Source organism: Schistocerca piceifrons, chromosome 8 (assembly GCF_021461385.2).
Source record: "Schistocerca piceifrons isolate TAMUIC-IGC-003096 chromosome 8, iqSchPice1.1, whole genome shotgun sequence".
Classification (NCBI taxonomy): Eukaryota; Metazoa; Arthropoda; class Insecta; order Orthoptera; family Acrididae; genus Schistocerca; species Schistocerca piceifrons.
Window position 1 is genome coordinate 502,427,598 of NC_060145.1, and position 27,901 is coordinate 502,455,498.

Genomic DNA, 27,901 nt, shown 5'->3' on the forward strand with positions numbered 1-27,901 from the left:
CACTTGTTGGCGTAGCACGAGCGCACGTGTTTACCTTTCGTTGGCGCCGGCAGTGGAGGCTGTTAGCGCGAGTTGTGAACCTGAGAATCTATTCTAAATCTCTCTCGAGTGTTAAACCCCAATATGATAAATTTCCATCATCTTCGGTGAAGCTGATACTCCTAGTTCTTCCCCAGCTCAGTTAATTAGAATGGTACACACGATTTGTCTGGTATAGCGTGTACGTCATTGCCTTCAAATGGCTTGCGTTAACAGTCATTCTCGGTGCGATTCCCCATACTAGGAGACTTCGCAGTTTAACTCCTTTCGAGTTAAGACGAGCCTGTGAACAAGTGTTCTGATAATGACTCGCGCATTCGTCTCAGCATGGCGCGAGCCGCCTTGCTCAAACACTCGACGATTTGCTACAAGAGCTAGAGCGAATGTCTCTCTCTACATTTGCCTATATCAAAGCTAGTGGCCAAGCGTTTTCTTTATGGCCAATAGAGCGTTCATACTTGTTATAGCTCCACCCACTAGAGTTTTTGTAGCCTATCACGGGCGTCGTTTCTTTCGTATGGTAGAGTTTAACTTCTGCTATGTAATACTGACATAAACAGCTTTTTCTTTCGTGTGAGTTTTAGCACTAGTGGCTATAGTGAGTGATCAATGTTTTGAGTGGGGTTTCTCCAGACGTTTATCAGTCATCTCCATTATCTGTAGAAAGGCTTTCCGAGGAGTCGTCGTTAAAAGCAGAGACGAGGGCGACTTTTGGCGACGGCCTGTGCAGCGGCTCCGGTGTCTGATTGTGTCCACAAGGTGTCCCGCTGTGCGGGCTCCACCCTAACATTGAGGCGGGCGTCGCCACCGTAAAATTCTGTTTCCCTCAGAACTGCGTCTCGTAGCGCGGGTCTTGGAAATTACTTGCTGCCATTACTAGTGTGATTGTTAGTGGTTTACATTCACGAAATGCTGGCTTGTTTATTCACTTTATCTATCAATAATTCATACATTTTCACATAATTATGTCGTGTGGTATATCGAGTTAACAGGAATTGATTCAAAAATTCAGTGTAAAGTGCGTTATTTGTTTGACACCTTACAACATATCTGGGTAGAAAGGAAAGAATAATATTGTGTCTGCTCGAGGCAGAACTATCCATAAATAATATTACTGAAGGATAGATGACTGTGTCACTTTGTAATCCACTTCCGCACTCCAAAAGCCCCAATCGGGAGTGTGCGGGATGCTACATGGTGCACCCTATTCTGTTTGCAATTGAGAAAGAATTGTGTGACATTGCCAGCTGTGAGATCGGAGATGAAGCTCCAATTAATTGGGAACAGCTTGTTCTTTCTCGCACAATGGGCCCTTTCTGAAAAGTATGTGCGCTGTTCTTTAGAGATGGTAATTGAAGCTTTACAGCCACCTTTCATATTCTATTAATTTGTAAAGATGTTACAATAGTACTGCCCGATCACGGCCCGACCATCTCACCGACTCGCTCGCCGACCTGTCCGACTGTGGCTGCTGTACGGTACACCCCAGCTGCCGGCACTGGCGAAACTGTGGGCCAGCACGTTGCAGTCAGCGCTGGAAGTTAGGGGTCCGCCAGTCAGAGTGGAGTGCGCGGACGACATATCCGACACTCACACACAGGCGAACCGGTCGGGGCAGGTCCACTCGGCGGACGAGTCGGTCGACTGGCCTGCTCGTGTGCGGGCGGCTCAAAGCCAAAAGTGCCCTCGAGAACTGACCCGTGGTCTGGTCGGCACAGGTTTCTACCGCGTCAACTACGACAGGATCGGCTGGCAGGTGGTGCAGGCCCAGCTGGTGTCCGACCACCTGGTGGTTCCCCGGGAGACGCGTGCCCAGCTGTTGAGCGACTCCTTCAACCTGGCGCGGTCCGGCCACCTGGTATGGGGGCCGCCGCTCGACATCTCCCTCTACCTGAGCGAGGAGCGGGACTACCTCCCCTGGGCTGTCGCCTTCCGCAACTTGGACTTCCTGGACACAGCCCTCGCACCTTCCGAGTACTACTCCTCCTTCAAGGTGAGCCAGCAGCTGTTGCTGTAGTTACGTGTTCGGAGAATCCTAACGATACGTGCTATCTGTGAGCCGCCTAATCCTCATCGTGCACATTTCTTCCTTTGGCCAACTTTAACCTGTTATTATTAAATCGGCTTCAAAAGCCTGAATACCTCGTTCTCGTTGTTGTTGCTGTCTTGAGTCCACAGACTGGTTCGATGGCAGCTCCCTGTGCAGCTCTATCCTGTGCGAGCCTCTTCATCTGCGACGTGCTTCCTTTTGAACCTGTGTACTGCATTCATCTCTCACTGTCCGTCTACAATTTTTACCCACCACACTTCCTTCCAATACGAAAGTGAACTAAAAATCAATTAATCTGTTCAATATGATGTGAGACGTTAAGTTTGTGAAACTTTTGTGGTTTGAGATGGAAGACTGTAATTATGTTATGGAAGATTAAATTGAGAATTGGAACTGAGAATACGATTAGACTTGAGCTGCAGTAATTAGCAGTGGCAACCACACTGAGACTCGAACCTGTTTTATGCTTCAGCTGTTCTGTCCGAGCGCAGCACCGTGTAAGGATAGTGTCAGGGAAGGCGAATGGTCGACTTCTGTTTATTGTGAGAGTTTTAGAGGAGTTTAGATCCTCTGTAACGCAGAGCGAGTACAGAATACCAATTCTTGAGTAACGCTCGTGTGTTTAGGCTTCTCACCTGGCTGCATTAAATATAGACACGGAACAAATTAAAACGTGTGTTGCTGGACTTGTTACCGGTAGGTTCGATCGGGATGCAAGCATTACAGCGATGGTTCGTGAACTCAGACTGGAAATCCTGGATGGAAGGCGACGCTGTTTCCGGAAAACACTGTTGAGAAGATTTAGAGAACCGGTCATTGATTGCAGCATAAGACGTCAGAGCGACACTACCGCTGCCAAACCTACAGTGCATTTCGCTTAAGGACCGTGAAGGTGAGAGAAATTAGGCCTTGTACTGAGGCGTGTAGACAGCCGCTTTTCCCTCGCTCTATTTGCAAGTGGAACAGGGAAGGGAACGATTAGTTGTGGTAGTCTCCACCATGGTGGCAGAAAGCCGAGAATGATAATACTGTGAATCCACACAAACCATAAAAATCTGTTTATATGGGTACATACATAAGTACATACGTACCAGGTGGTTATAATTAAACTTTCTCTACCTAACACGTTATAACATGGAACCTAATTACTCTACGAGTACCAAACTTCGTAGCAATGATGTCGATGGCATGGGGAAGACAAACAAAATTGAGACACTTTTAATGTGCTGCTAAAGTACATCATACCATTACATGCCGATACCATTACTCCTACAAAGGGGGCTCAGTATGGCGCTCATCAGTGCAGGATCGCATTCTGCACAGCAGAGCGAAGCATGTCCGTAGGTATGCTTGCTACCTGTGTGAATGTTCCCTTAGTAAACCCTGCCTTTCAGGTAGCCCACAACCAGAAATCACAGAGGGTCAGATCAGGTGATCGTACCGGCTAAGCGTTTGGAAACGATCGGCTGATAATTCGACAGTTTCCAAATGTGGTTAGGATAAGCAGGTGAACATCACGAGCGATGTGCGTTGGGGCTCCATCTAGCATGAAAACTGAACTTCAATGCGTCTCTATCACGTAGGGCGTGAGTGACACGCTGCTGGCGAAGCACATCGCAGTAACGCTGGCCAGTCGTACTACACGTCTTTGGTCCTCGAGCACCAACCTGTTCAAAAAAAAAGAATGGGCCAATGATGAACTTTGCTATAAAGCCACACCCTATGGTGACACGTTCACCGTACTGAGGAACTTCACGTACAGTGACTTGAGGTGAAGATCCCCACACTCTCCAATTCTGTGTGTTCGCCTCACCCATCAGAGAGAAATGAGCTTCGTCTGTCCACAGGATGGTCCAGAGCCAGCCTTCTTCAACTACAGCCCTTGCGAGAAAGTGGACAGTGAAGTCAAGACGTCGTTGTGCGTCCTGTGGTGCAAACTGCTGTACGATTTGGATCTTGTACGGATACCATTTGAGAATGGTTCAAAGCACCTTCCGTACAGTGGACCGAGGGATTTTCAACTGTCGTGACACAGCATGTGCACTGCCTGACGATAGGGAATTGCGCGCAGCGTTGTTTGCGCTAGCAACAGCGATTTTATCAACCACCTGTGGTGTAGTTGGTTGTCGGCCCCTTCCTGGAGCGACGCCCAGTTCTCCAGTCAATTCGAACTTCTTCATCGTGCTCCGCACATCAGGTGGGGAGAGAGGACCCTTCCGTCATCCTTTAAGCTGGCGATGTTCTCGAAGTGCCGCTGCAGCGTTACTGTTGTTTCGATAATAGACAATGAGCTAATACTTTTGTCCAAGCTAACGTTAACACATCAACAAGTGCATTGCGACTGGTCAGGGGTGTGAGACTATGAATCACGATGACTGATCACGCCACCTGGTAGCCATAGCTGGAATTGGACGGTGGCGCTGTGACGCTTGGAAATCGTGCACCTCATACTCTGGACATTAATGCTACCAATTTTGGTACTCGTACAGTAATTAATTTCCATGTTATAGAGTGTTAAGTAGGGAAAGTTTAATTATAATCACCCGGTATGTTCCACATCTCCTACTAAACCACTGGACCGATTTCGATCAAACTTGGTACACATATCTCTTACTGTCTGGAAAAAACCACTATGGGGGTAAGAATCAGCCACCGGTCAGAGGGTTTGCGAGGTGACGCGAGGATACTCGTAGTCCAGTTATTCAGTGTTCGAGAAAGGAGCGCTTAGAGACTTGCGGCGAACTCCACACACAACTTCAAACCCTTACAAAACTTTCACCCTCTGACAACCCCAGCAAAAAGACGAAAGGAAAAATTTTGTTGCGTACTACATTTTCGTTTTTGTGCAGTTATGCTGCCACATGAAGAATGACGCTTCAGTTTATTACTTCTTTACTACCGATTCGAAGTACATTCCGCAGACAGTAAGTACATATACCACTGAATGTACCTGCAAATTTATATCATCCTATACCAGGTAGTTCAGTACACGCTACGAGAAAATGGCACTGTGTGGCGATATTGACTAGCCATACAGGTGAAATATGTACAAATATGCGTGAAATATGTTAAATATGTGTACAATATATTTGACATATTCGTATGGGAGGAAAGCCACGAGTAGAAAGCTCACCCGAAATCCCTGGAATGATATCAGTCAGATTAGTTACATTATGAAAAAAATACTGTAGGAGTAACAACGGCCAGGCTGTTACTCCAGTGAGTGTGATAACGTGGAGAGATATGGAAGGACGAGGAGATGGTGAGGGTGAAGGAGGAGAGAGTGATGGACAGGAGCACGAGGAGGAGAGGGACAGCGATAGGGGAGGGGAGATGGACACAGAGGAGGGTAGGAGGAGGGGAGATGGACACAGAGGTGGGTAGGAGGGGTCTGGCAAACAGAGGGTGAGGAGGAGAGGGACAGCGATATGGGAGGGGAGATGGACACAGAGGTGGGTAGGAGGAGTCTGGCAAACAGAGGGTGAGGAGTAGAGGGACAGCGACAGGGGAGGGGAGATGGACACAGAGGTGGGTAGGAGGAGTCTGGCAAACAGAGGGTGAGGAGGAGAGGGACAGCGATAGGGGAGGGGAGATGGACACAGAGGTGGGTAGGAGGAGTCTGGCAAACAGAGGGTGAGGAGGAGAGGGACAGCAATAGGGGAGGGGAGATGGACACAGAGGTGGGTAGGAGGAGTCTGGCAAACAGAGGGTGAGGAGGAGAGGGACAGCGATAGGGGAGGGGAGATGGACACAGAGGTGGGTAGGAGGAGTCTGGCAAACAGAGGGTGAGGAGGAGAGGGACAGCGATAGGGGGGGGGGAGAGGGACACAGAGGTGGGTAGGAGTCTGGCAAACAGAAGGTGAGGAGGAGAGGGACAGGGGGGAAGGAGCAGAGGAACGGAGGGGGCAGCAACAGAGACTGATACAAGATCGGATTAAATACACAGCCGGTGCAGCACGCCGAGTTGCTCTCTCACTATTCTTTAAACAATCTGTCCACCCACCTGCATAGGCTTCCGGTTGTCTGCCCAATAGTTCTGCGGTGGTAGCTGGTAGAAGCAGCGTTGACATACCTACCACGCAAAGACCGCATAACTCCAGTCCGTGAGCATTAGCTGACAGCTAAACTATGGAACGGTCGGGAATCTTGCATGACTAGTTTGAAAACTGTCTAAGATTTCCTGTAAGCTGATTTATTGTCTCTAAACCACAGAAAATGGGAGTCGAGTCCTTATTTGATATCTCACCATCAATTATACATCGTTAGTGACTGTCTCTGTTACAAGTTGACACACGAAATCAGCCAGAAGATGTTTAGTCCTACCCGATACTTTTTAACGTCGCAAACAGTCACTGACCCACGACTACTCGCGAGTTAACGCATTCAGTCGTTCGGTAGGCTTTTAGCGAAGGAGTGCTCACCTTAATGTCTCGTAATTTGCACGAAACACGCTACCCGGAGTTTATTTACGACTCGAAATTTTCAGACACGAAATTTCCTAGAATAAACCACTCACAAAGCTCAAACTTTCTGAAAATACACAGTACTGTAGTCACTTTTCATCAGCTACACGAGAACCGATGAGACGCACGGATATCTCCATTTTGCTCCAGATTTGATCAGCGCGGTATAACATAGGTGATAAGCACAAGACGGGTTCTGACCGACTATGTCGGCTCAAACGCCAGGACGATGCTGAATTCGTATTGGCTGGTATGTTCAGCAGCCGATCGTATCATGTCGAGCACTTCTATACTCGCGGTCAGCCAATCAGATTACAGCAAGTGATTTAGACTAGAAATCTCGTAATTTCGAAACTAAATAAAATTTAATGAAAACAAAATACGATTCCTTTCCACGAAATAAATTACCAATAAATTTAATACAGAACGCTCCTTTTGGCTGCCTGTTACGAAATCTAACTCACTCGAACATACGTCACAAATTTCACTGTTGCACAACGACTTTCTCACACATACATTTGCCGGCCTGGGTGGTCGAGCGGTTCTAGGCGCTACAGTCTGGAACCGCGCGACCGCTACGGTCGCAGGTTCGAATCCTGCCTCGGGCACGGATGTGTGTGATGTCCTTAGGTTAGTTAGGTTTAAGTAGTTCTAACTTCTAGGGGACTGATGACCTCAGAAGTTAAGTCCCATAGTGCTCAGAGCCACACATACATTTACATAGTTTTAATAAAATATCACAGTCTCACTTTACGCATGTCCCCCATTCGCTCTCTAAGTCTTTTCAAAAGACTCAGACAACCGAAAGACGATGAAATAATAGCCTTCCAAAGTTTATTTAAATACGTCAGATATTTGTGGAAATTTAATTTCGTCAGAAATTTATGGAAACGAAAGTAAACTGCAGAAAATTGGAGTAAATGAACCTATCCTCTCGGTTGTAGTTTCAATTGGTGCTATACACGAATACATTACAGTCCCTAACTCAGTTTCACAATGCCAGTACAGTTACTATGCGTCCTAGGTAAAAATTTATATCTGCGGAAGTACCAAAGTTACGATTTGAAATTTTGACAGTCGGGTTGTTTTATCCACAGTATTTGATAGACTAAGTACGTAAAAGAAGTGTTACTATTTAGCAGCACTTGTCGAGATTCGGGGAGAGTACATGTAACGCATTGCACGCGGCGTCAGTCGAGTACAGCAGCTGGCTCGGCGCAGCAGCCGGCGTCAGCTGTGCCAGCGCCAAGAACCAAATATCTGCTGTCCTCCCGGCCCCGAGGCAAAGTACGCTTTCGCTGCGAGAGGTAATAATTTGCTACGTCGCCTTGGGCAACGCCGGGGAACGGAACTCGTATGTTTGGATTTGTTTTAACGGAAGTGTGCATTCGCTATTTGGCATCGATCGGGTTTCGGCTTGCAGGCGTACATGCAGGCCCTGCTGGCGCAGCCGTACGCCGCGCTGCGCTTCGAGGTGCTGCCGGACGACGAGCACGCGACGCGCCTGCTGCGGGTCTCGGTGCTGCGACACGCCTGCCGCGTCGGCTACCCGCCGTGCCTGCAGGCTGCCGCCGACCTGGCCGCCGTCGCCTTCCCGGAGGGCGGGCAAAACGACGGCGACGGCGACGGGGCAGCCAGGTGCGTCGAAGCTCTCGTCCCCTCCTTCTGGGGCTTCTCCGTGCCGGCGGTCTTCCTCGGTTCCTTTTGACCATGCGTTTGTCCGCCTCCGTAGACGGGTGTTCGGCACGTCAGAATACCGCCGAAGGCTTGCGGGGTCACTTAGAGGCGAGGTCGGAGATTTCCTTCCCTCGGGGACTGGGTCTCGTGCTGCCTCAGTCGTTTCGTCCTCGTCAACACGCGAGTTGCCCCAGTGGAATCGACTGACAAGTCTTCAGCCGGGCGAACAGTCTACCTCGCACGTTTCGTTAACCCTACGGGCGGTAGCAGAGAGCGTGTCCCTCTACATCGTCCCGACTTTTTTTGCAGGGTGTGTCCCATCCAGCTCCGTTGTCTTCTCTCTATTTCGACGTCGACAGGTTCTTCTGTTTCGAATTCGTAGGTCGTCGCCGATATTACATTTAGTCACAAGATTTTAAGACTTTTCCTAAGACATCTCGTCCTGTCCACGAATCCGGTATACTCAGTTCGCTAGACGTACAATAGAACAACTCGTATTAATGAGTTGTACTACAAAAAGACAATTACAGATACTTAAATTTGACAACTACACAGACGTGTCGGGAGGAAAGGGTGACGTAGGAAATAATCAGTCTTACTAGTGACCGGTGATCTACGGAAGTGGCCGACGTTGACGCCGCTTCCGAGGTGGCCGTGACCAGTCCGGGGCGGTGCTTATGTCCTCTTCGCGTAGGTTCGCAGCTGTCGCGCTGTCGGCCGGCTGACTTCTCAAAATCTTGCAGTTTGTCAAAGTAATTTTCCGTTTCACGTCCGTAAAGCAGCACTGGTTTCACCTATGTTCTACGTACTCGTTGTCGAGTTAACGTGGAAATCTGCGTGACCCTCCGTAACGGACACAGCCGGGTGAACGCCCCGTCCGCCGTTCCGGTTCTCGGTCTGGCGTCGGCAACGGTGCTGCACTCCCCAAGTACGCCAACTCGTTTACCTTTTCGACATTCTCGTCGTTAGTTCTCAGCTGACTTTCGTACTCTTCGTCTTCGCGCGGCATTCACTTGCAGCCCGACTATCTCGGCTTCGTGTTGGGAGGTCCTGCAGCTTTTCTTCCGTGTCGACAAAGTTCTGCGAGAGGAGTTGGACTAATTGGAGATCTCCGATCGTTCAGTTAGTCCCCGTTATATCTCTGTCTTCTTCTTCTCCGTCACTTTGCTCGTCACTGAATTCTGCACCAAAAAAGGATACCGGTGGATAAAACACACCCCATCTCGACCTCCACAATTAACTGGGAAGTGTTCGATAACTTTACCCTCACGGATAGCTCGGGACTTTTAGTCTCCCTGATAACTTCTGCACTCTTCTCCGGTATCGCGTACTGTTTCAAAGATTTGCACGTATTACTTCTTTTAATGAAGACGAACGCCTTTACCAAATATTGAAAAAGAATATTAACACCAGTGATGAAGTAATTTGATTCTTCAGTAACGGCTATAAGCGTGTTTATTTGACCCGTACAAGAACACTTCTACTAAAATCAGCTTGCTCCTTTCTTATCTGCAGTTTATCTGTTAAGGATTATTCGCCCAGATGCTTTGCTACGACTCGTAGGCAAGGTGGTTCCCCTCCAGTTATGGAAATTTGACGAGAAGCCGTTCTGTCCACTCCTATGGCACGTTTTCCAAGTTCCAGACCTTTATTAAATGACTGTGGATAACACGTGTGCCTGCCTCTGCGTCAGTGGTTAGACATCCTTCTGCACTGTTATCCACTCGGGGCCTTTCCATTCTTTAGCTACTCGATTGCTGTTTTGATCTGTTTCATTGAAGGTGGCTCTAAGGTAATCGCATTTTCTACCACTTTGGTATCACTTTCATCTTTGGCCTCTCTTTCTCGTTCAGACTCTCCCTCTGTTAAGCACCTCCATAGGAAAGTTGCTTACGTCTGGTCATTTCCCCAATTGTAATTTTCTTTGGTAATTTGTGGTAAGGTGTTGTGGGACCTAACTACTCAGGTCACCGCTCCCTAACGTTACGCACTAATTAATCTAACTGAAACTAACTTACGCTAAGGACGACATACACACCGATGCCCGAGGGAGGACTCGAACCTCCGATGGGAGAAGCCGCGCGGACCGTGACAAGGCGCCTGAGACCGCGTGGCTACCCTGCACGGCCCCCATTTGGAGCCCACATCACAGCAACAGTATTCGACACTATTATATAATTTTCTTAGTGTATCGAGTGAACGTAACACGAGGACGCAATGTTTCTCACGGCGAACAATGGTTACAATGCTTTGGTTGATCATCAGACGTGGCTACTCAATCTTAAATCACTCCCGACAGAAACGCCTAAGAACACGATTGTTGAGCCTGCTACAATGGACGACGGAGTAGTCGAGGGATATGAAACTTTTTCGTGTACGTATTCAGTTTTACACTACATTAAAGTCGAGATTCAGCTGGCAATTTTTCACCCGTTACTTACCATTTGCTAGTATCTCTGCATTTGCCAACGAGACTGTAACTGGTTTTGCAGCGTGGAGCCGGACCTGCGCAGCACGGCGTACTGCGTGTGGGCGCAGGACGGGGAGCTGTGGGGCAGGCTGTGGCAGCGCTACCTCGACACCGCGGTGGCCACCGAGAAGGTGGAGCTGCTGAGCGCGCTCGGCTGCTCCCAGGACAACGCCACGCTCTACGCGTGAGTCTACACATCTCCATTGCCTCGTTCCACTTTACTCGTACATTATCCGATCGAACGTATCCACACATATTTTAGCGGACGTCTTCGACCACCACATAAATGATGGAATGAACTTTGCTGTAGACTTTCAATCGGATGTCTGTGAGGCAATGGGAGACCATTCATTAGTACTCGCAGGAAAGGTGACGATGCTGGGTGTTGGGGTCTGGAGGGAAGTCAGCGCTGTAACTCAACCCGGAGGTGCTCCGCTGTGTTCGGGTCGTGACTCGGGGCGGACCAGTCCGTCTGGAGAACGTCGTCACACACAAAACTTTGCCTCACAGGCGTCGCTTTACGACAGGCTACGTTATCGTGCCGGTACAGACAGCCGCCGTCTCCAAACTGTTCCTCTACTGTACGCGTTACACAACGCTGTCAAATGATTCGTAGGCGACCACACCCTAACCGTGTGAACCGCCGCCATACTGTAGCCCCCCCCCCCCCCACACACACACACACACCTCTGTAGTTCACTGCTGGTACGACACGTGTTGTTAGGTAAGTTTGATGTGGTGTCACAATCTATTCATTAGCAGGAATAATCTCGAGTTAGATTTTTAACGCAGGAAGTATTAAACTTTGTATACGTCTAGAAGCAGCGTAACTCACGGCCCACAAATTATCCTACTACTAACACTATTCACTGTACCACTGAAGATACCTACAAAATTCCACACGCCAGATCTGTTCTTTAAAGAATCGTGGCTGATGCAGGGCCTACTGCTAACACGCCACTGGTCTTGTGATTTCCAACATTTCGGCAACCGGCATCCGACGATTGTTTCACAATGTCATAAGCTCAATTTATTTGCATTGCTTCTCGGTTTACGTTCAACTTTTTGAAGACGGGCCGAGCTGGGGAGGAATATAGATTCCTGGCGTAGGCTATGGCCGACGATATAACGATGATACAGTGACTGACGTCATACATGCTTAAACAGAAAGTGAACGGTACATGAGATCGTGTTCCAGTTTTATTTTTCCGGAATATCAGCTAGTAGTATACGAGTAGCCTGAGGTCCAGGTTAGGTTGAAAGGTAACAGTACGGTAGTGATCTCGTGATGTTGATGAATGTGAATGCGAAATCTCAGTTGTTGTGACGTCTGATCTGTAGCATAGCTTGAGGTGTAGCTCGGGTTGGAAGGTGAGCGTCTGGCATTGATTTGTCGAAGCCAATGAGTGTGATATCGTGAGGATAAGTGTAATCCTGCTTATTTAACATATATTATACATACTGGACTCGGATGGGTCGTTTATGTCCGCTGTTTTGATGATATCGTTGGTAAAAACTGCTGGTCTGTGCTGAAGCCGCCCAGTGCACATCTCTCGTGTACTGTGGGCATGTGCCTGCAGTATAAACGAAGCATCCAATACGTGCTCAAGTGATCCAAAGCTTTAGCTGATTTTCAGCTGTTTCCTATACGAGGGATGCCGTACGAAAGTGCTGCGGCGTTGTTGCAGGTATCTGACGAACGCACTGAATGCTAGCCTGGTGAGGCCCCAGGACTGGACTACGGTGTACGCCGGCGTCTACTCCACGCCGTTCGGTCTGCAGGTCGCCATGGACTTCATCGAGACGCGTGCGGCCGACCTCTCCACACAGTACGTACTGAACCAATCCCCATCTCGTGCAGGCACGACATTAGATTACGTATTAGATTTAATATTATGTTATATTACATTATAATAAGGCATTGATCAGGTAATAGATAGATTACATTAGATATTATGATTATTTAATATTAGACTGATTAGAAATATGATTAGGTATTAGAGTAAATACATATTAGAGTAAATAATAGACAGGTTAGATATGATACTTGAAGATGTGGAATATGTCAGAAGCATTTACAAAATAAAATATATGCTAATGTTTCCTAAACAGACCAAAAGTCAGATGGTTCTGAAAGATGTGGAAAAAGATAGAAACTTGATGTTAGTTTTATTTACATACTAATTTCTATAGAACTTGCCACATCAGTTTATAAATACTAACTTGCACATCATAATTCTAACAGTATTTTAAGGTGGCAGATGTAGTCTGTCCTCAATGTTATTCAATATGTAGATTCAGAAAAGTGTAATAGAAACGAAGATAAAATTTAAAAAAGGGCTTAAAATTTCAGGTAGAAGAAATTACATAGTAATTTTGTCTGTGACAGCAAAGGACTTGGAAGAGCACTTGGACAGGATGGGTGGTGTGTTGAAAAGAATTCATCGGATGGATATCAACAAAAGAAAACAAGGGTAATGAAATGTAACCGAATTAAATCAGGCGATGTTGAGGAAATGGATTAGGAAATGAGAAACTAATGGTAGTACACGAGTTTTGTTATTTTGGTAGCAAAATAAGTGACGATGCCTGAAGTAAAGAAGATATACAATGCATACTTGCAGTAGGAGGAAATGTGTTTCTAAAAAAGAGAAAACCAGTTAACATCGAACATAAATGTAGAAGTTAGGCGGTCCTTCCAGAAGGTATTCGTCTCGAGTGTAGCCTTGGAGACAACAGAAGCTTTTGAAATGTCGTGCTACAGAAGTATGCTGAGTAGGTACTGGGTCGAACTGGGGAAAAAAGAAATTTACACCACACCTAGACTAGCAGAAGTGATCAGTCGAAAGGATACCTTCCGTGGCATTATGGAATCATCAGTTTGGTCGTGTAGAGAAATGTGTGTGTGTGTGTGTGTGTGTGTGTGTGTGTGTGTGTGTGAAGGAGTGGAGGAGTGGGGAAGGGGGGAAGGAGATGGAGTAAAAATTGCAGGACACGGAGGTTTTGACATCAGAGATAAACTTTGACTTTCTGTTCCAACCCACTGACTTTATTTGTGTAAGCTGCAAGTGTGTGTGTGGAAATAGCGATGAACTACTCCCACAAGTCTTATGCCCCAGAAAAAAATTCAGAAACGCAATCTCACCCATATGTTCAATAGAAATAATCACACACACACACACACACACTTACATAACGTAGCGCAGGTGAAAATGGGCTTAGCGTAGCTATCATTTGAATATTAAGCAGCAAGTAATGATTGATCATTGTTACCCAAAGCTGAACAAATTTTCACTTTACGCTTATATGTCCAGCTGTGCGAATGAGGGTGTTTTCTCAGTTAAAGGCAAGAATAATTAAATCACAAAGTAAACACATAATTTGTGAATAGCATTTGCGACTAACATCACAGTAACGTGTGAGATCACTTTACACAACACTTAGCAAGCAGCGACTGTCGAAACGGCAGCCGTTGACCTACCTTGTCCTTATCTGCAGTCTAATGGTATGCGGGGAGTAACCACTTATTACTAGTTTCTTGTGACTGAAACTCAGCTCTCGTATTCCTGTATGATGGTAGATTCATGAACAGTGAATGGAATCCATGATGTATCACAAGACTACAGCCATGCAACATGGCACTATTCTGCACAGTTAACAAAGAATGATTTGTTTTGCATAGAAGCAATTCCAGAAGTAGGTGGTTAATAGGCATATATATATCGTTACTAAATACAATTAAATCGATTTACGCGGGCACGAAGCAGTAGGTATACAATTCAAATTCAGAATAAATAACGAGAATACTCTGTTGCAAGTACACGATTATAAACGAAGCAACGACTCTTTCACAGTTTATGTGCGGAGGAAAAATTTGAACCCACAGCATGACGAGTTGAAAAGATCATAGACATCGCTGTAATCAGCTTCCATTTAATCAAGTTTGAGCTACCTCAAGTTGCCATTTTACCATGCAGAAAATACCACTTTCCTCATCACGGAGTAATCATGAGCAAGCAGTGCCGAAATGATCTACCGCCCATAACTAAGCTTTGCTGTGGCAAACGATCCCACCCATTTTTCTCATCATTGTAGAATCTCCATACCGCCACGGACAACCACCAAAAGCAATCTTCCCCCTAAGTCACATCACAGAACAGGACTCCTCGACATCAGAACACAGTACACAAAACAGACTGGCGAATGCTATTTCATACAAGAACAGCCTTGCGCTTGCGGCTTCTAAGCTGTGAAGCCCCCCCCCCCCCCCCCCCCCGATCGAAAGATGCGAAATTTCATTGATCATAGAAATAAGTTGCTCACATCTCTTAATCGATCGATCGATCGAGTGACTGATTTATGATTGATTGATTGAAGCTGTATATAATGGATACGCATTATCTGCAAAAAGTAAAATATTCAAATGTAATGGGAAGAAATGAAATTTCTGAATGAAAAGGACACTTCAGTTGACCACATTTTCTGCATTAGTATCCATTTCAATATTTTTCCTCTAAGTGATTGACAAAATACATAAAATTATGCAATAATAACTGCATGCAGTGATAGTGTGTACTTACAGGTTCGGCTACACTCGTCAATTATTCAGAGTAGTAGTTGGCGATCATGTGATCACCACTGAAATTATGTCATTCCTCTCCAAACGCTAGCCGGAAATCACACTAAAATTGTGCAAATTCTCTTCGAATGCGAGCCAGAATGCACACTAAAATTACGCCATTTCTCTTCGAATGCGTGCTGGTATGTAAATTAATTGGACAAAAGCATGTTTTGTAATGCACTGTTCATGGTAACTAGAAAGCAACTTCAAGTGCTGAAATGAGGCTCAGCCACACTGATGTAGGTAGAATATGGAAATTTTACTTAAAATTGAGAGCAGGACGATATGTCATTTCTTCCTCAAGTTATTGATTTTTAAGTCCGTGGGTAGGTCACGCGTGAATTTCTTTTCGTTATTAAGTAATGCAGTGCACGAAATTTTAAAGGGTTAGCAGAGGTAAAAACGCACTGCGTAAACTTTGGGTACGGTGGGTTTTAGCACATACATTGCTGTGTATGAAATGTAGAGAAGTAGTCAAAATTTTATTTGAAGTTGAGAGCAGAACGATATCTCATTTCGCCCACGAGTTAGTATATCTGGCGGACGGTCGTGCGTAACATGCTCATTTCCGTTTCTGTACGTAGGGAATCCTGTGGTCACAACAAACGTCATACTTGTAAAACGGTTCAAGATATCGAAACTAGGCTTTTTGTATATGATAGCACGCAAAGAGGCATGTCTGTTATATGATAAACACTCGAAACATTTTTATTCACCGAAATATGGAAGTAACTTATTCACAGAAATGAGAGGATTGGTAGGACGGGGTGAGTAAACACGCCTGCAACGCTTAAGTGTAGAGTGTGAGGGGTTTTCGAGCAGAAATTCATGTATGAGTCAAGTAGCCCAGTGGTCAAACACATCTACTGCCAATTCATTGGCTTTGGTTCGATACCAGCTGCTATAATTGTTTTTTCTCTCATTAAATTTATTTCATTCTTCACAATCTGAAACAATTAATTATAACTTTAAATATATTGAAACTGTTCTTCTTCTTTCGTTTCACCTTCTTTGGGGTTCGTTGGATCAATAATTTCTTTGTGCGTTGTTCTTTCCTTAGGGCCCAGTATTTCTTCATTTGTCTGATCTTTTCCTCTCTTCTTCCGAGATGAAGCGTTTGGACATTTGTGTAGATTTGTCTTGGAACCGCATGTTTTCATCTTTAATAATTAATTTAGCTGTTCGAACAGTAAGTGAATTTTCTGAAATCTTTAATTATACTAGATCTTCCTCAGTTTCTTTAAACCATTTGGGTTTCGTCAAAGATTTGTTTAGTTAATCTGTTGGAATTCATTCTGAGAAGATGACAATAAAAATTTATTCTCCTTCTTCGCATAGTACCTGAAAGTTTTTCAATTTTCTTGTAGAGAGTTTCATTTTTGATGTATATAATCTTATTGTCCTGAAATTTTGGCTCTATGATTTTTCTTAAAATTTTTGTTTCCTTTAGCTTAAGTTTCTCCATTTGGCCTTTGAAATTCATGTTTAGTGTTTCTGCTTCTTACAGTTCTTCTGGCTTAATCACTGTCTTGCAATGTGTAATTTTGGGCCCCATGAAAGGGATTTTTTGTTGTATGTATTTTTTGTCAGTTGGAAGGTCAATTCAAGTTTATTTTTTCTGGATTCCATTGCTTTGCTTTCCCCAGCATTCCAACTAATCTATTCTCCGAGTTGTTTGAATTCCTTTACTATTTCAATCTTCTGTTCTTGATCTTTGATGTATTTACATGAGTGCTTGATGTTTGTCAATATCTTCGATTTTTCAAAGGAGATGTGAAGACCTATTTTAGGTGCTTGTTTCATTAGTTTTCTTGAGCTCCCGTGCTTCTTCCATTGTTTCAGCAAACAGGGCCATATCATCTGCAAAAGTAATGCAATTTACTTTAAGGTTCTTCTTTTTGCAACTCAGTCTTATAGCACTCTTAATATTTGTGTTTCATTCTCTGACTACTTTCTCAAGCGCACAATTGAACAGCAACGGCGAGAGCCCATCCCCCTGTCACACTCCCGTTTTCATTTCAAAGGGTTCCGATAATTTGCCCATAAATTTAACTTTCGAAAATGTATTTGTAAAGGTCGCTTTTATAATATTAGTTGTTTTCTTATCCAAACACATTTCTTCCAGGACTGATACTAGAGATTCTCTGTCAATCGAATCATACGCTTTTTTTAAATCAATTAAGGAGATTACGTATGTCTTTGCCCTTGATTTATGGTATGCCATAATGTTTTTGAGGTTCAGTATTTGTTCCGAACATGATCCACCCTTTCTAAAACCTCCAGATTTCCGGGTCCAATTGCGGCGGCTCTGCCCTGTTCAAAAGGACTTTAGAAAGAATCTTGTATGTTATATCCAGCAGCGATATTCCTCTGTAGTTGTTGCGGTCTGTCTTCAAACCTTTCTTGTGGATAGGGTGGATGAGAGCTGTTCTCCATTCTGTGGGGACCTCTTCTTCTATCGAGATTTTATCGAAAACACACTTATGGGATGTAATTGCATTTTTGTCAACCTTTTTCCATAGTTCGGCCACTATTTGGTATTCTCCGGACTCCTTGTTGTTTTTAAATTCTGAAATGACATTCTGTAGTTCTTCAGTCGTCGGTGGTTCTGAAGCCGGCTTCTCACGGTTATTGGGGATGGATTCAAATTTTTCAAGGATGGGTTCACAATTCAAGAGTTTCTCAAAGTAGCCTGCTAGTATTTTGCAATTTTCCGTGTTACTGTGAGCGATGGTCCCATTTACATCACGAAATTGGAGGGTGGGTGATTTGTATCTTGGCAACCTTTGTTTGAAAGTTCTGTAAAAGCTTCTTGTATTGTTTTTAGAAAATTATCCATCAATTTGGAGGAGAATTTCGTTTTCATGTGTCTTCTTAATACTTTTTATAGTTGTAGCTACCAGTTTTCTAACTGTAATGAAATTCAATCTGCTTTCTTCTGTTTTCTGTGACTGCCAGTTTTGCCATGCCAGTTTTCTTGTTTCAACGAGGGCATCACATTCCCGCGACCACCAGGCATGTTTTTTACTTTTTATGTTAGGTGCTATACGTTCAGCTGTAGTAATGAGGTTTTCCTTGATATCCCCCCAGCTTTGCGTCTGAATAGTTTCTGTTGCTGCTGTGAATTCATCTGATTTTAATATCTTTTCTATGCTGTATATCCGACCCTTAATTTGTTTTATGCTACGTTTCCTGTATTGGATGACTTTGAACTTAATTTTAGAAAGGTAGTGGTCTGAATCCAAATTTGCACTCCTGAGTACCCTAACACTCATGATTTCTTTGCGAGAAATCTTCTTGTTTGCACATGATCAAGTTGAAATTCCCCAAGGCTAGGATTTGGGGATATCCATGTCTTTGTCTTCGTGGTATTTCTTGAAAGCTGTGGATTTAAGAACTAAATTGTGTGCTTGGGAAAGTTCTATTAGCCTCACACCATTTCTGTTTGTTCTCTTGTGTGCAGGATAGTCTCCAACTATTTTCTTATATCTTTTTTCTTTACCAATCTGTGCATTAAAATTTCCAAGAAGAATGATGATGTTTTTATCTGGAATTTTCTGTATAATGTCATGTAAATGATTTCAAAAGGCCTCCAATTTTTCTTTGTTTTTTTTTCTGTTATCCTCATTTATAGGGGCGTGTGCATTGATAATTGTGTAGATTTTGTTTGTGCTTTTGAATGTAAGACCTGAGATTCTTTCTGATTGGGAATCAAAGTCAACTATTGAGTTCAAGATTTTTTTGTTGATTATAAAGGCTGTTCCAAGACGTGGTACATTTTTCATTACTCTCGGTCCCACTTTCCCTTTGTATATCCTAAAACCATCGGAATCGAATGTATCTGTATCCATGTATCGTGTCTCTTGAATGGCTGTTATGAGTACGTTGTGGTTCTTTAGGGCATTTGTTAGATGTTTTAATTTTCCGGTTTTCAACAATGAGTTTGCAATGAAAGTTGCTAGGTACGTTGATTGCCTATGTTGAAATTTGCATGAGATTCCAAGACACTCCGACTTGTCTTTGAGCAATGTTGCAGACTGCCCAGAATCCGAATGTCTGCTGACGTACTGGCGTACGGTGGATCGTCCACTTCGCTATAATTTTGCGTATTTTCAGTGCGTTATGTACGAAATAATGGTCTGGGATACCTCATTCTTAATAAACAAAATGATCACCGACGAGCAACTCATATTATTTTTAGAGCACATTTTGACTGATGAATATTTTAGAGAGATCCGCTTAAGGAGTTAGATATTTTGACTAAAGCTTCAAAGTGTATTTATTTCTCTCACAAAGTCTGTTGTGAATAATTTACAGTAGGGTAAAAAGGAACACTGATGTAGATAATTACAATACCAAAAGATTATCTTTAAGACAAAAATAGGTGCACAATGCTACCAACAAAACTTTTCATCACTTATACAATGATGTGAAATATCTTCCAGACAGAAAAGTTAAATTTGAAAAAGAAACTAAAAAAGTTTTTCAATGATACTGCATCCATTCCATATCTTTGCGATTTGTAGAGCTGGTGGGTAGGAATTATTAATTCACATCTGTATTAAACAAAAGAAACTTTGTAAATCATCATCATGTAGCCATATTTACATATGAATAAGTAATATGAATGGAAAATGATATCTTCAACGTAATTATGATTAATCATACAATGATCCATAAAATTAACTAACATGGAAAACAAACAGTGAGTATGTTAACTAAACATCAGCGAACTTCATCTAACACTGCTGTCTTCTCAAAACAGGATGACTGTATACTATTTAGACGAATTCTAATAAATGCTCCAAGAATGATGTACATATTGTCCAGTATTCTAACGTAAGTTGAAATAAAATGTTGAATCAGTGATACAACATGGTACAAATCGAATACACGTATAAATAAAGCTTTTATTTTGTAAGTAAATTATTTCCTCCAACAAAGAATGGAGTGTGTGCAACCGCTCTCTTTCAGAACTGTGGGTGTGTTTAGAGCTTCCCTGACGATTCCCGTCCACAGTATTACCGGACACAGGCACCAGTAACTTGTGTTGTCTGCTTCACCGAAACTGCCTAAAATGTTGTCCACTCCCATCTAAAGTGGTTTGAAACCGTTCAGTTCTTTAAGTTTACTTTCTCTGACAGAAATTACACACATGTTGTGTCCATTCTTCGATACATTTCCTGATGTAGCAAAGAGGGTGTCTAATACGATTTCGTAAGATTCGTAGCACTCATCCAAAGACTTTGCAAGCTATTTGAAACTGCAAAGTAATTCCTTCATTCTTTCACATCTTCACATGGTTATGTAAACGTGTCGGATTAATAATATAATATTCCATTTCAGACGCGTCATAACATAATATTCTGCTTCCCAGGCCCAGCGTTTTGCAGAAGATCATCAGTGGACTCGCTGGGAAAGTGGTGACAAACGAACAACTGAATCAGGTGAGGTTACATGTCTTATATTAAAGAAGAGAAGGACTAAATGATATTTAGAGCTGAAAAACATTAAAATAGTTAGAGAAAGTTCAGATGGACAGGGTGGCCAAAAGTGGGGATTGAGATCAGCTGTGGACATTTATTTGGAAGTAACCATCCCGCCACGTATTTCACATGTTTTAGATGGAGGCGTGGAACCCATACCAGTTAACAGACAAAACGCACACAGTGAAGTCATAGTCTCAACAACCAGAACAGATATGATCATGTAACTGTGAGAGCCAATAAGTAGGAGTCCAACTGGGATGTAAAACAAATAAAGTACATGTACTTATTGTATGGTACACGGTCCGAACGGGTCGGAGAGGCGTCAGTACAGCATGCCCCACAAGGCATGCAACCTCTCCACACGACATTTTATGTTAGTGTTCAAATCTCTACTTGGCCATTCCAATTTAGGTTTTCTACAGTGCCTTAAACTTCTTGAGAAAAAGACGAGGATATCGAACACCCCCCCCCCCCCCCCGAGTCCGATATTAAGCTCTACCCCTAATGACGTTGTCACTCACAGGGAATAAAGCTTTTCATGTGTGAGCTGCTTTCCAAGCTCCATTGGACTCTATTGCGTACCTTGCTGGAGTGGCATTCCTAGAAAGTGGATGGTGTGAATCCACCTATCAGTTTAATGAGTCGTGGCTGCAAGATATGGACAAGAATTATTTACAGTGGAATGGAAAAACTTCTGGAAGATGACCTCGAGGAATATAAGCTTCAGCTGGAGAGAAATATTATTTTAATTTTCTGGCACTTGGCTTATCGTATCTCACCTCGAGGACTAATGTACGAATGCACAGAGCCATACTGACTATGGCTTTTCTTGAAAGATACAATCACGAAAAGGAAATCTATGTTTTGTGGTGTATGGAGATTTACAGAAATCTTTCGACGATGATGACTAGAATATACTCTTTGAAATTCTGACAGTGACAGGGAAATATATAAGGATTAAAAAATTATCTACAACTTGTACACAAACCAGTTATAAGGGTCGAATGACATAAGAGGGAATCATTAGTGAAGAATGCACTGAGGAAGCAGAAAAAGAAACCAAGAAGAAATTTGGTAATAGAAGTAAAGTCTGGGAAAAGAAATAAAGATTTTGTGTTTTCAGATGAAGTTGTAATCCTGTGAGAGAATACAGTTGACTTGAAAAGAGATTGTACTTTGAACATCAACAAATTAAAACAAAAGTCAATGGAGTGCAATCGGATTAAATCAGGTCTTGCAGAGGAAACAATAGAAAGAAATGAGACTGAAAGTAGTAGTCGAGTTTTGCTATTTGTGCACCAACGTAACTGACGATGGCTGATGTAGGTAGCAATAGCAAGAATATTGTCTGAAAATCACACACACATCGAATATAAGTATTAGAAAGTCGTTTCTGAAGGTACTTGTCCAGACAGCACATTGTACACAATTGAAATAAATAGTGCAGCCAAAAAGAACGCTTTCCAAATGTGGAGCTACCAGAGAATGTTGAAAACAAGATGGATGTCTCGAATAATTAGAGAGGAGGTACTGCACGGAATTGGGACAAGAGAAATTTACGACAAACTGGATTCGATGAAGGGATTGGCTGGCAGGACACATCCTGATGGGTCAATGAATCGTCGGTTTGGTAATGGAGTGAAGGGTGGTGGATTAAAAGTTATACAGACACACAGAGCAGGTTCATGTGGATGAGGGTCAGAGTGATTAATTGAGTACGAAGAAGTTTTTCACAATATAGATTAATGTGGAGATCTGCACGAAACCAGTGTTCGGACTGAGATCACCGCAGCAAGGAAATGGAAATACAGAGAATTAGTTAGCTCGGCCTTTGAAATTTAATAGAAATGTAAAGAAAACAAATGTGTCTCCTTTGGGGCTGGATTAGAATTATGATGTATGACATAATCTTCACATGTGTGTACACCTACTCCGCAACAAAGAGGAATGATTGGCTCACAATGCACCGTATAACGGAGAATCTGCAGACAGACAGGTGTGTTTCTTGTTCCAGCTGGGGGCCCTGTCCAGTGTGCCAGAGCTGCAGGCAGTGAACGCCTCCATCCAGAGTGCCATCAGCAAGGCGGAGCAGCAGGTGGCATGGGGTGAGGCCCACGTGCCAGAGGTGGGGGCCTGGCTCGACAGCGCAGTCGCCAGCGGCTCACCGGCAGCCGTCTCCACGACCCTGCACCTCCTGCTGGCTGCCGTCGGGAGCATCGTGTTAGCTCTGCTCAACTAGGTTCCGTAACTCGAGAAGCACGATTTTAAGTTTGGAGATAGGGGGTAGAGTAGTCGCCCAGTGGGGGAAACCCTCAGGTGTTTATATATTTCGCAACAAAAAATTCTTATTGAAAAACTATATCCCTTTAAAGTTTGTAACAGTTAGTAGAACAAAGGAGAAGAAAAATGTGTTAAGGAAACACAAAAGTTAACATTTAGTGTTCAGTTTCTTTTCTTCTTTGGCCCTTTACAGACGAACATAGGATCACACTTAAGCCACTATGACAGTTCTACACTACTTCAGCTCTCCAGTTTTTGATTTCCTCTTTTCCTTCCGTGATTCGTAGGAACAGTTTCATTCAGGAAACTTTCTCACATATTGACTTCATTTCCTCATACTGTTGTGTCTCCAATTTCTCGATTACTTATACAATTATTTCAAGATGTCCATGTACTCCAGTAAGTCAGCTGGGGTTTATCTTTTAAGTTTTAATGTATACCATTTTTCTTTTTTGTCTATTAGGACTCATAGACGTGCATAGAAATTTATCTGGATTGGGGGAGGGGCATAAAATTCTTAAGTACACTAAAATCTACATTGTGACGACCAAACAAACACAGGCTATAGAGCAATTGCTAAAGTCCTTGTATTGCCTCAGTGCAGGGAACCACGGAGTGGTACAATTGGCTGAACACGTGATTGACCAGAATCGTGGGAAATCACTTCCAGAAGTATATGAGAATTTCGTAATGAATAAATACTCTGTACTCCAGATTGCGAGATAGGCGGAGGGAGCAGCAAGTACCCCCTTCTTGTTTCCCATTTCAGACACCTTTGCTCGGACTCTTCCTTAGGGAGTGCTTGCAGACTATCAGTCTCCTTTTCGTAATCCTATCTGTAATTTTTTCCCACCTGTTTGTGTTTATCTGTGTTACTTCTTGATTTGAACTCTGCTACTCATCATCTATTTCCTTTTCTTTTCTTTTATTTTTCATCATGTTTGCGCTGTAAATTAACACATCCAGCGCAGCTACTTACTATTTGGAGAAAACAAGTTTCTTTTCATTTTTTAAATTATCTATGACACAACCACACGAGCATTTTAGGATCCCATAACTGATTCCGGCCAGCCAGTGGCCGTCTTCAGACTAAAGACACACAACAGCGAGCACTTTCTGTTCTCATAATTGTAAGCACTAATTCTGCTCCATATCTAAATAAATTATGGGAAAAGATAGCGAAAATGTACATTTCCCTGGAAACACCCAACAAAACCCTCATGAATCAGAAAAATACAGAAACTAACAATACAGTACCTCCAAGCAGTTGCCACAAATCTCTGCTAGACCATAAACTAAAGTTTGTAAATTTATATATGTGTGAAATAATTGTATACTGCTGACGTAACTGTTGAAAGCAGTGGTTTGAAAAAGTCTTTGTCAAATATTCAACAGTGGTGCCCATGTTTGTTAAACATCTAAGCATCTTAGAAATTTAAATTATAGTCTTCTCTGGCTTCTTTCTCTAGATTTAAGCATGTACCGTTTAAACTTCTTGTTCAGAATAAAAATTACGCAGAAATAAGTTGGTTAGTGTGTACTATTAATTATAAAGCACTATGTGATTTTGATGTTAATTTGTACTCACAAATATCTGTATTGCTTCCAGAAAAGAAGTCCATAAAAGTATTACAAACTGAGAGTGGAAATTTAAGTATTAATTCTCTCCTCCCACTCTGAAACATTAAGTTTTACTGGGTTCTTAGTTTTTAGTACTAAAATTCACAAAATATGTTCGCTAACACTGTGTTTTACAAAGTCACTTATGTCATGAGATTTGTTATCTGGGAGATGTTAACATGTATATGAGTTCTTTAAATAACTACAAACGAAAAGTTAGGTTCAGTTCTTGTGAAAAGTATTTTGGAACTACGAATCGAGAGTTGTTTGTGATTTACGTTCAAGTATCGATTAGTAACGATAGAACCAGAACAAGGATGTTTTTGTATTCGATAAAATTGAAATTAATGACAGTATAATATATTGTGTTTTAAAATGATTAAATAAATGAAACAAGAACGTTACAAAATTTATATAAACCTGTAAATTTGGCTGCATGGCACCTGAGGTCGACTCTTCATGTCATACTTATCATAACGTCAAATACTGGTACGTTTCAGAGAGCATCTCGCAATTCAGTGCTGCATGATTTCCCATGAGAGGTTCTACATATTAAGACCTGTCATTTTATTAACATGTTTTTTTCTGGCTCCATCTTGTTACTAAGTGATAGTCAGAAGAACGCAAGCATCCAAACTTCATGAAATTCAAGGAGCAGGAAAACAAAGGAAGGGAATTAGAAACAAACGTGAGGGAACAAAGATTTAATGGAAATGATTAAAGTATCATTCCCTTCAGCCCATACACTGGTTTTATCCTGCTCCCCAAGGTAAGCCAGTCCATACACTGGTTTTATCCTGCTCCCCAAGGTAAGCCATCTTGTTCAAGCCCCTCTATATCTGCATAGCTAATGCAACCCCCTCTATCATATTCAGCGTTCAAGGTTACCTCCACTGTCAATGTATAATACATGATTGCTCAGAGTATTTCCTAATAAACAGTTCCCTCAAGTTACATTACACCATAAAGTTATTTTCTCCGTGATTTGATGTATTATTTCTTCATTAGTTGCCTGACCTACCCATACAATCTTCAGCATCCAGCTGTATTATGACATTTCACAAGTTCCAATTCTCTTCTCTCCACAATGTTGAGACAGATCTGTCAGATACTTCTCATTTCTTTATGCTTTTCTAAAGTGTCCACTGGATTTTGCCACTTCCTAAATGTTTATTAATATCACTAACCACACAGAAAGAAGTGTGCCATTGTCTTCTTTATTTTTACATGTTTATGATCTGCTAATTCCTTCCAAACCTAACTAACGTGAAATTCCAGTCTGGCAACAAACGACAAAAACATAGATCTATAAAAGCAACATAGGACGACGCTGCTTGCCCTTTGAACGAGACATCCGTGCGATGAGATTCAAAATTAGTTAATATTGATTCGCACCAGTAATTACAGTGTGAATATAACACAAACAGTTGCAGCCACTCTCACAATTAGCTCCTTTGAATAAAATTTAGATATGCAATGGTCGACTTCGGTTTACTTGGAAAATTTTAGAAAAGAGTGGTTCACCTGTAAAGGAAAGTGGATATAGGAAGCTGATGCAACCTATTCTTGAAGATTGCTAGATTGTTTACGATTCATATAAGGTCAAATTGAAGGAAAACATCGAAACAACTCAGAGGCAGGTTGTTTATTTGTTACAAGCAGAAGCAAACAACATATAAATATTACGGAGACGCTTTGGGAACCCAAATGGGAAATCCTGGAGGGCAGGCAATGTTCTTTTCCAGAAACGCTATTGAGTAAATTTAGAGAACCTCCATTTGAAGCTGACTGACAAATGATTCTGATGCCGCCAACAGACACTACGCGTAAAGACCACGAAGATAAGATTAGAGAAATTAGGGCTCTTACGGAGGCTTGCAGACAGTCGTTTATCCATCGCTCCATTTGCGGGTGGAACAGGAAAGGCATTCCACTTGGGTAGTCCGTGCAGCACTGCATTCTGCAGGGGTGTAATGCCTAGCATTTCTTTCTAGTAAACAAGATAAACCTGGGTTAAAGGCCTGGCTGGGACACAAATTTTAATTCATTTCTTTAGAGTCCATCATTATCGTAGTTAAAAATTAGTCTCAAATGTCTGGAGTAAAATTTAATGATGAGATCTATAGGAAATAAAATGACTAATAGTGGTTGAGGGTACCCTCCGGCACGCACTGTACGATGGCTTCTTATGTGGAGGAAGATGTAGATGTGCGATTTGATGCTCCTCTTAACAGATCGAGGAACGATCAAGTTAGATCTTTTTGAAATAACAGATATTCGTTCATATGAGGTGAAGTCAGGATGGCCGAGACTCACATGCAAGTTGTGCACCTTCTCCACCAATGTGAAAATGTGCAAATGCCTTCGCACTGTCTGAGCAACATACTGGCGCCAGTGGGAAGTTGGCTGCTTGCTGATTAAGTAGTAAGTTACGCCCCCTGCAAACGTATTGACTCCAAAGTCGTTTAGCGAAACCGGTTCTAAAAAGATTCAGGATGATAGGGAAAATATGTGGCGTGGATCTTTCTGGCACTTGCGTGAAAAAATTTCCCCTCTTCCGATTGGTAAAACAAATAAGCACAGGCCCTGGTTGGCTGACGCGAGTTTTCGGCGGAATTGTTTTTGTCGAGACGCGGAGTTACGGAAACGCTCGGTTTCAGAGAGGAGCGCGGAGGGCATTCTGTCCGGAGGGAGGCAGGGGAAACGTTCGGTGCTGAGGAGCAGCGGAAGGCAGCAGATTCCTGAACCCGGAACCAGTGTGGAGCTGTCGCTCTCTGTTACGAGGTCTGAGGTGTCAGCCAGAGTGGTGAGTTACGATCTAAATGAGATCGGCGTCGTAAGCAGTTTAGGATCCTTGCGATTCAGGCAGAGTCCTTCCACGGCCTAAGTCGCGAGTGTTAACTTTTAATTTAAATTCTCTCGCGATTCACGATTCACCGTTTGTTACAGTGGGTCATGAGTTACCATTGACTTACTGGTTAACTTGTGGCGCATGTCGAGCACCGTAAGTAACGCAGTTACTTCCACCACATTGCTTAAAGTCGGATCAGTCGCCGTCTCTGGAAGTAACCCCTCTTTTACTCTGTATTTTCCTGTACCGGTGACTACACCGTACGAGCGTCACTTGTTTACTACTTCATGCATTTCTTGATATTTTTAAACGAAGACGTCAGCGATGTTCGGTTTTTTTTG

The 27,901-nt window shown here is 43.0% G+C and overlaps 1 protein-coding gene across 1 annotated transcript in view; it reads left to right on the forward strand.

The window, feature by feature from the left end:
- The window catches only part of LOC124712491 (aminopeptidase N-like), a 141,914-nt gene extending 118,866 nt beyond the window's left edge, over positions 1 to 23,048 (forward strand). The window contains exons 10-14 of the mRNA XM_047242786.1: positions 1,758 to 2,032; positions 7,976 to 8,190; positions 10,722 to 10,883; positions 12,388 to 12,532; positions 22,824 to 23,048. Coding sequence (XP_047098742.1) covers positions 1,758 to 2,032; positions 7,976 to 8,190; positions 10,722 to 10,883; positions 12,388 to 12,532; positions 22,824 to 23,048 — 1,022 coding nt within the window. The remainder of the gene's footprint in view (positions 1 to 1,757; positions 2,033 to 7,975; positions 8,191 to 10,721; positions 10,884 to 12,387; positions 12,533 to 22,823) is intronic.
- The last annotated feature ends 4,853 nt before the right edge of the window (positions 23,049 to 27,901 follow it).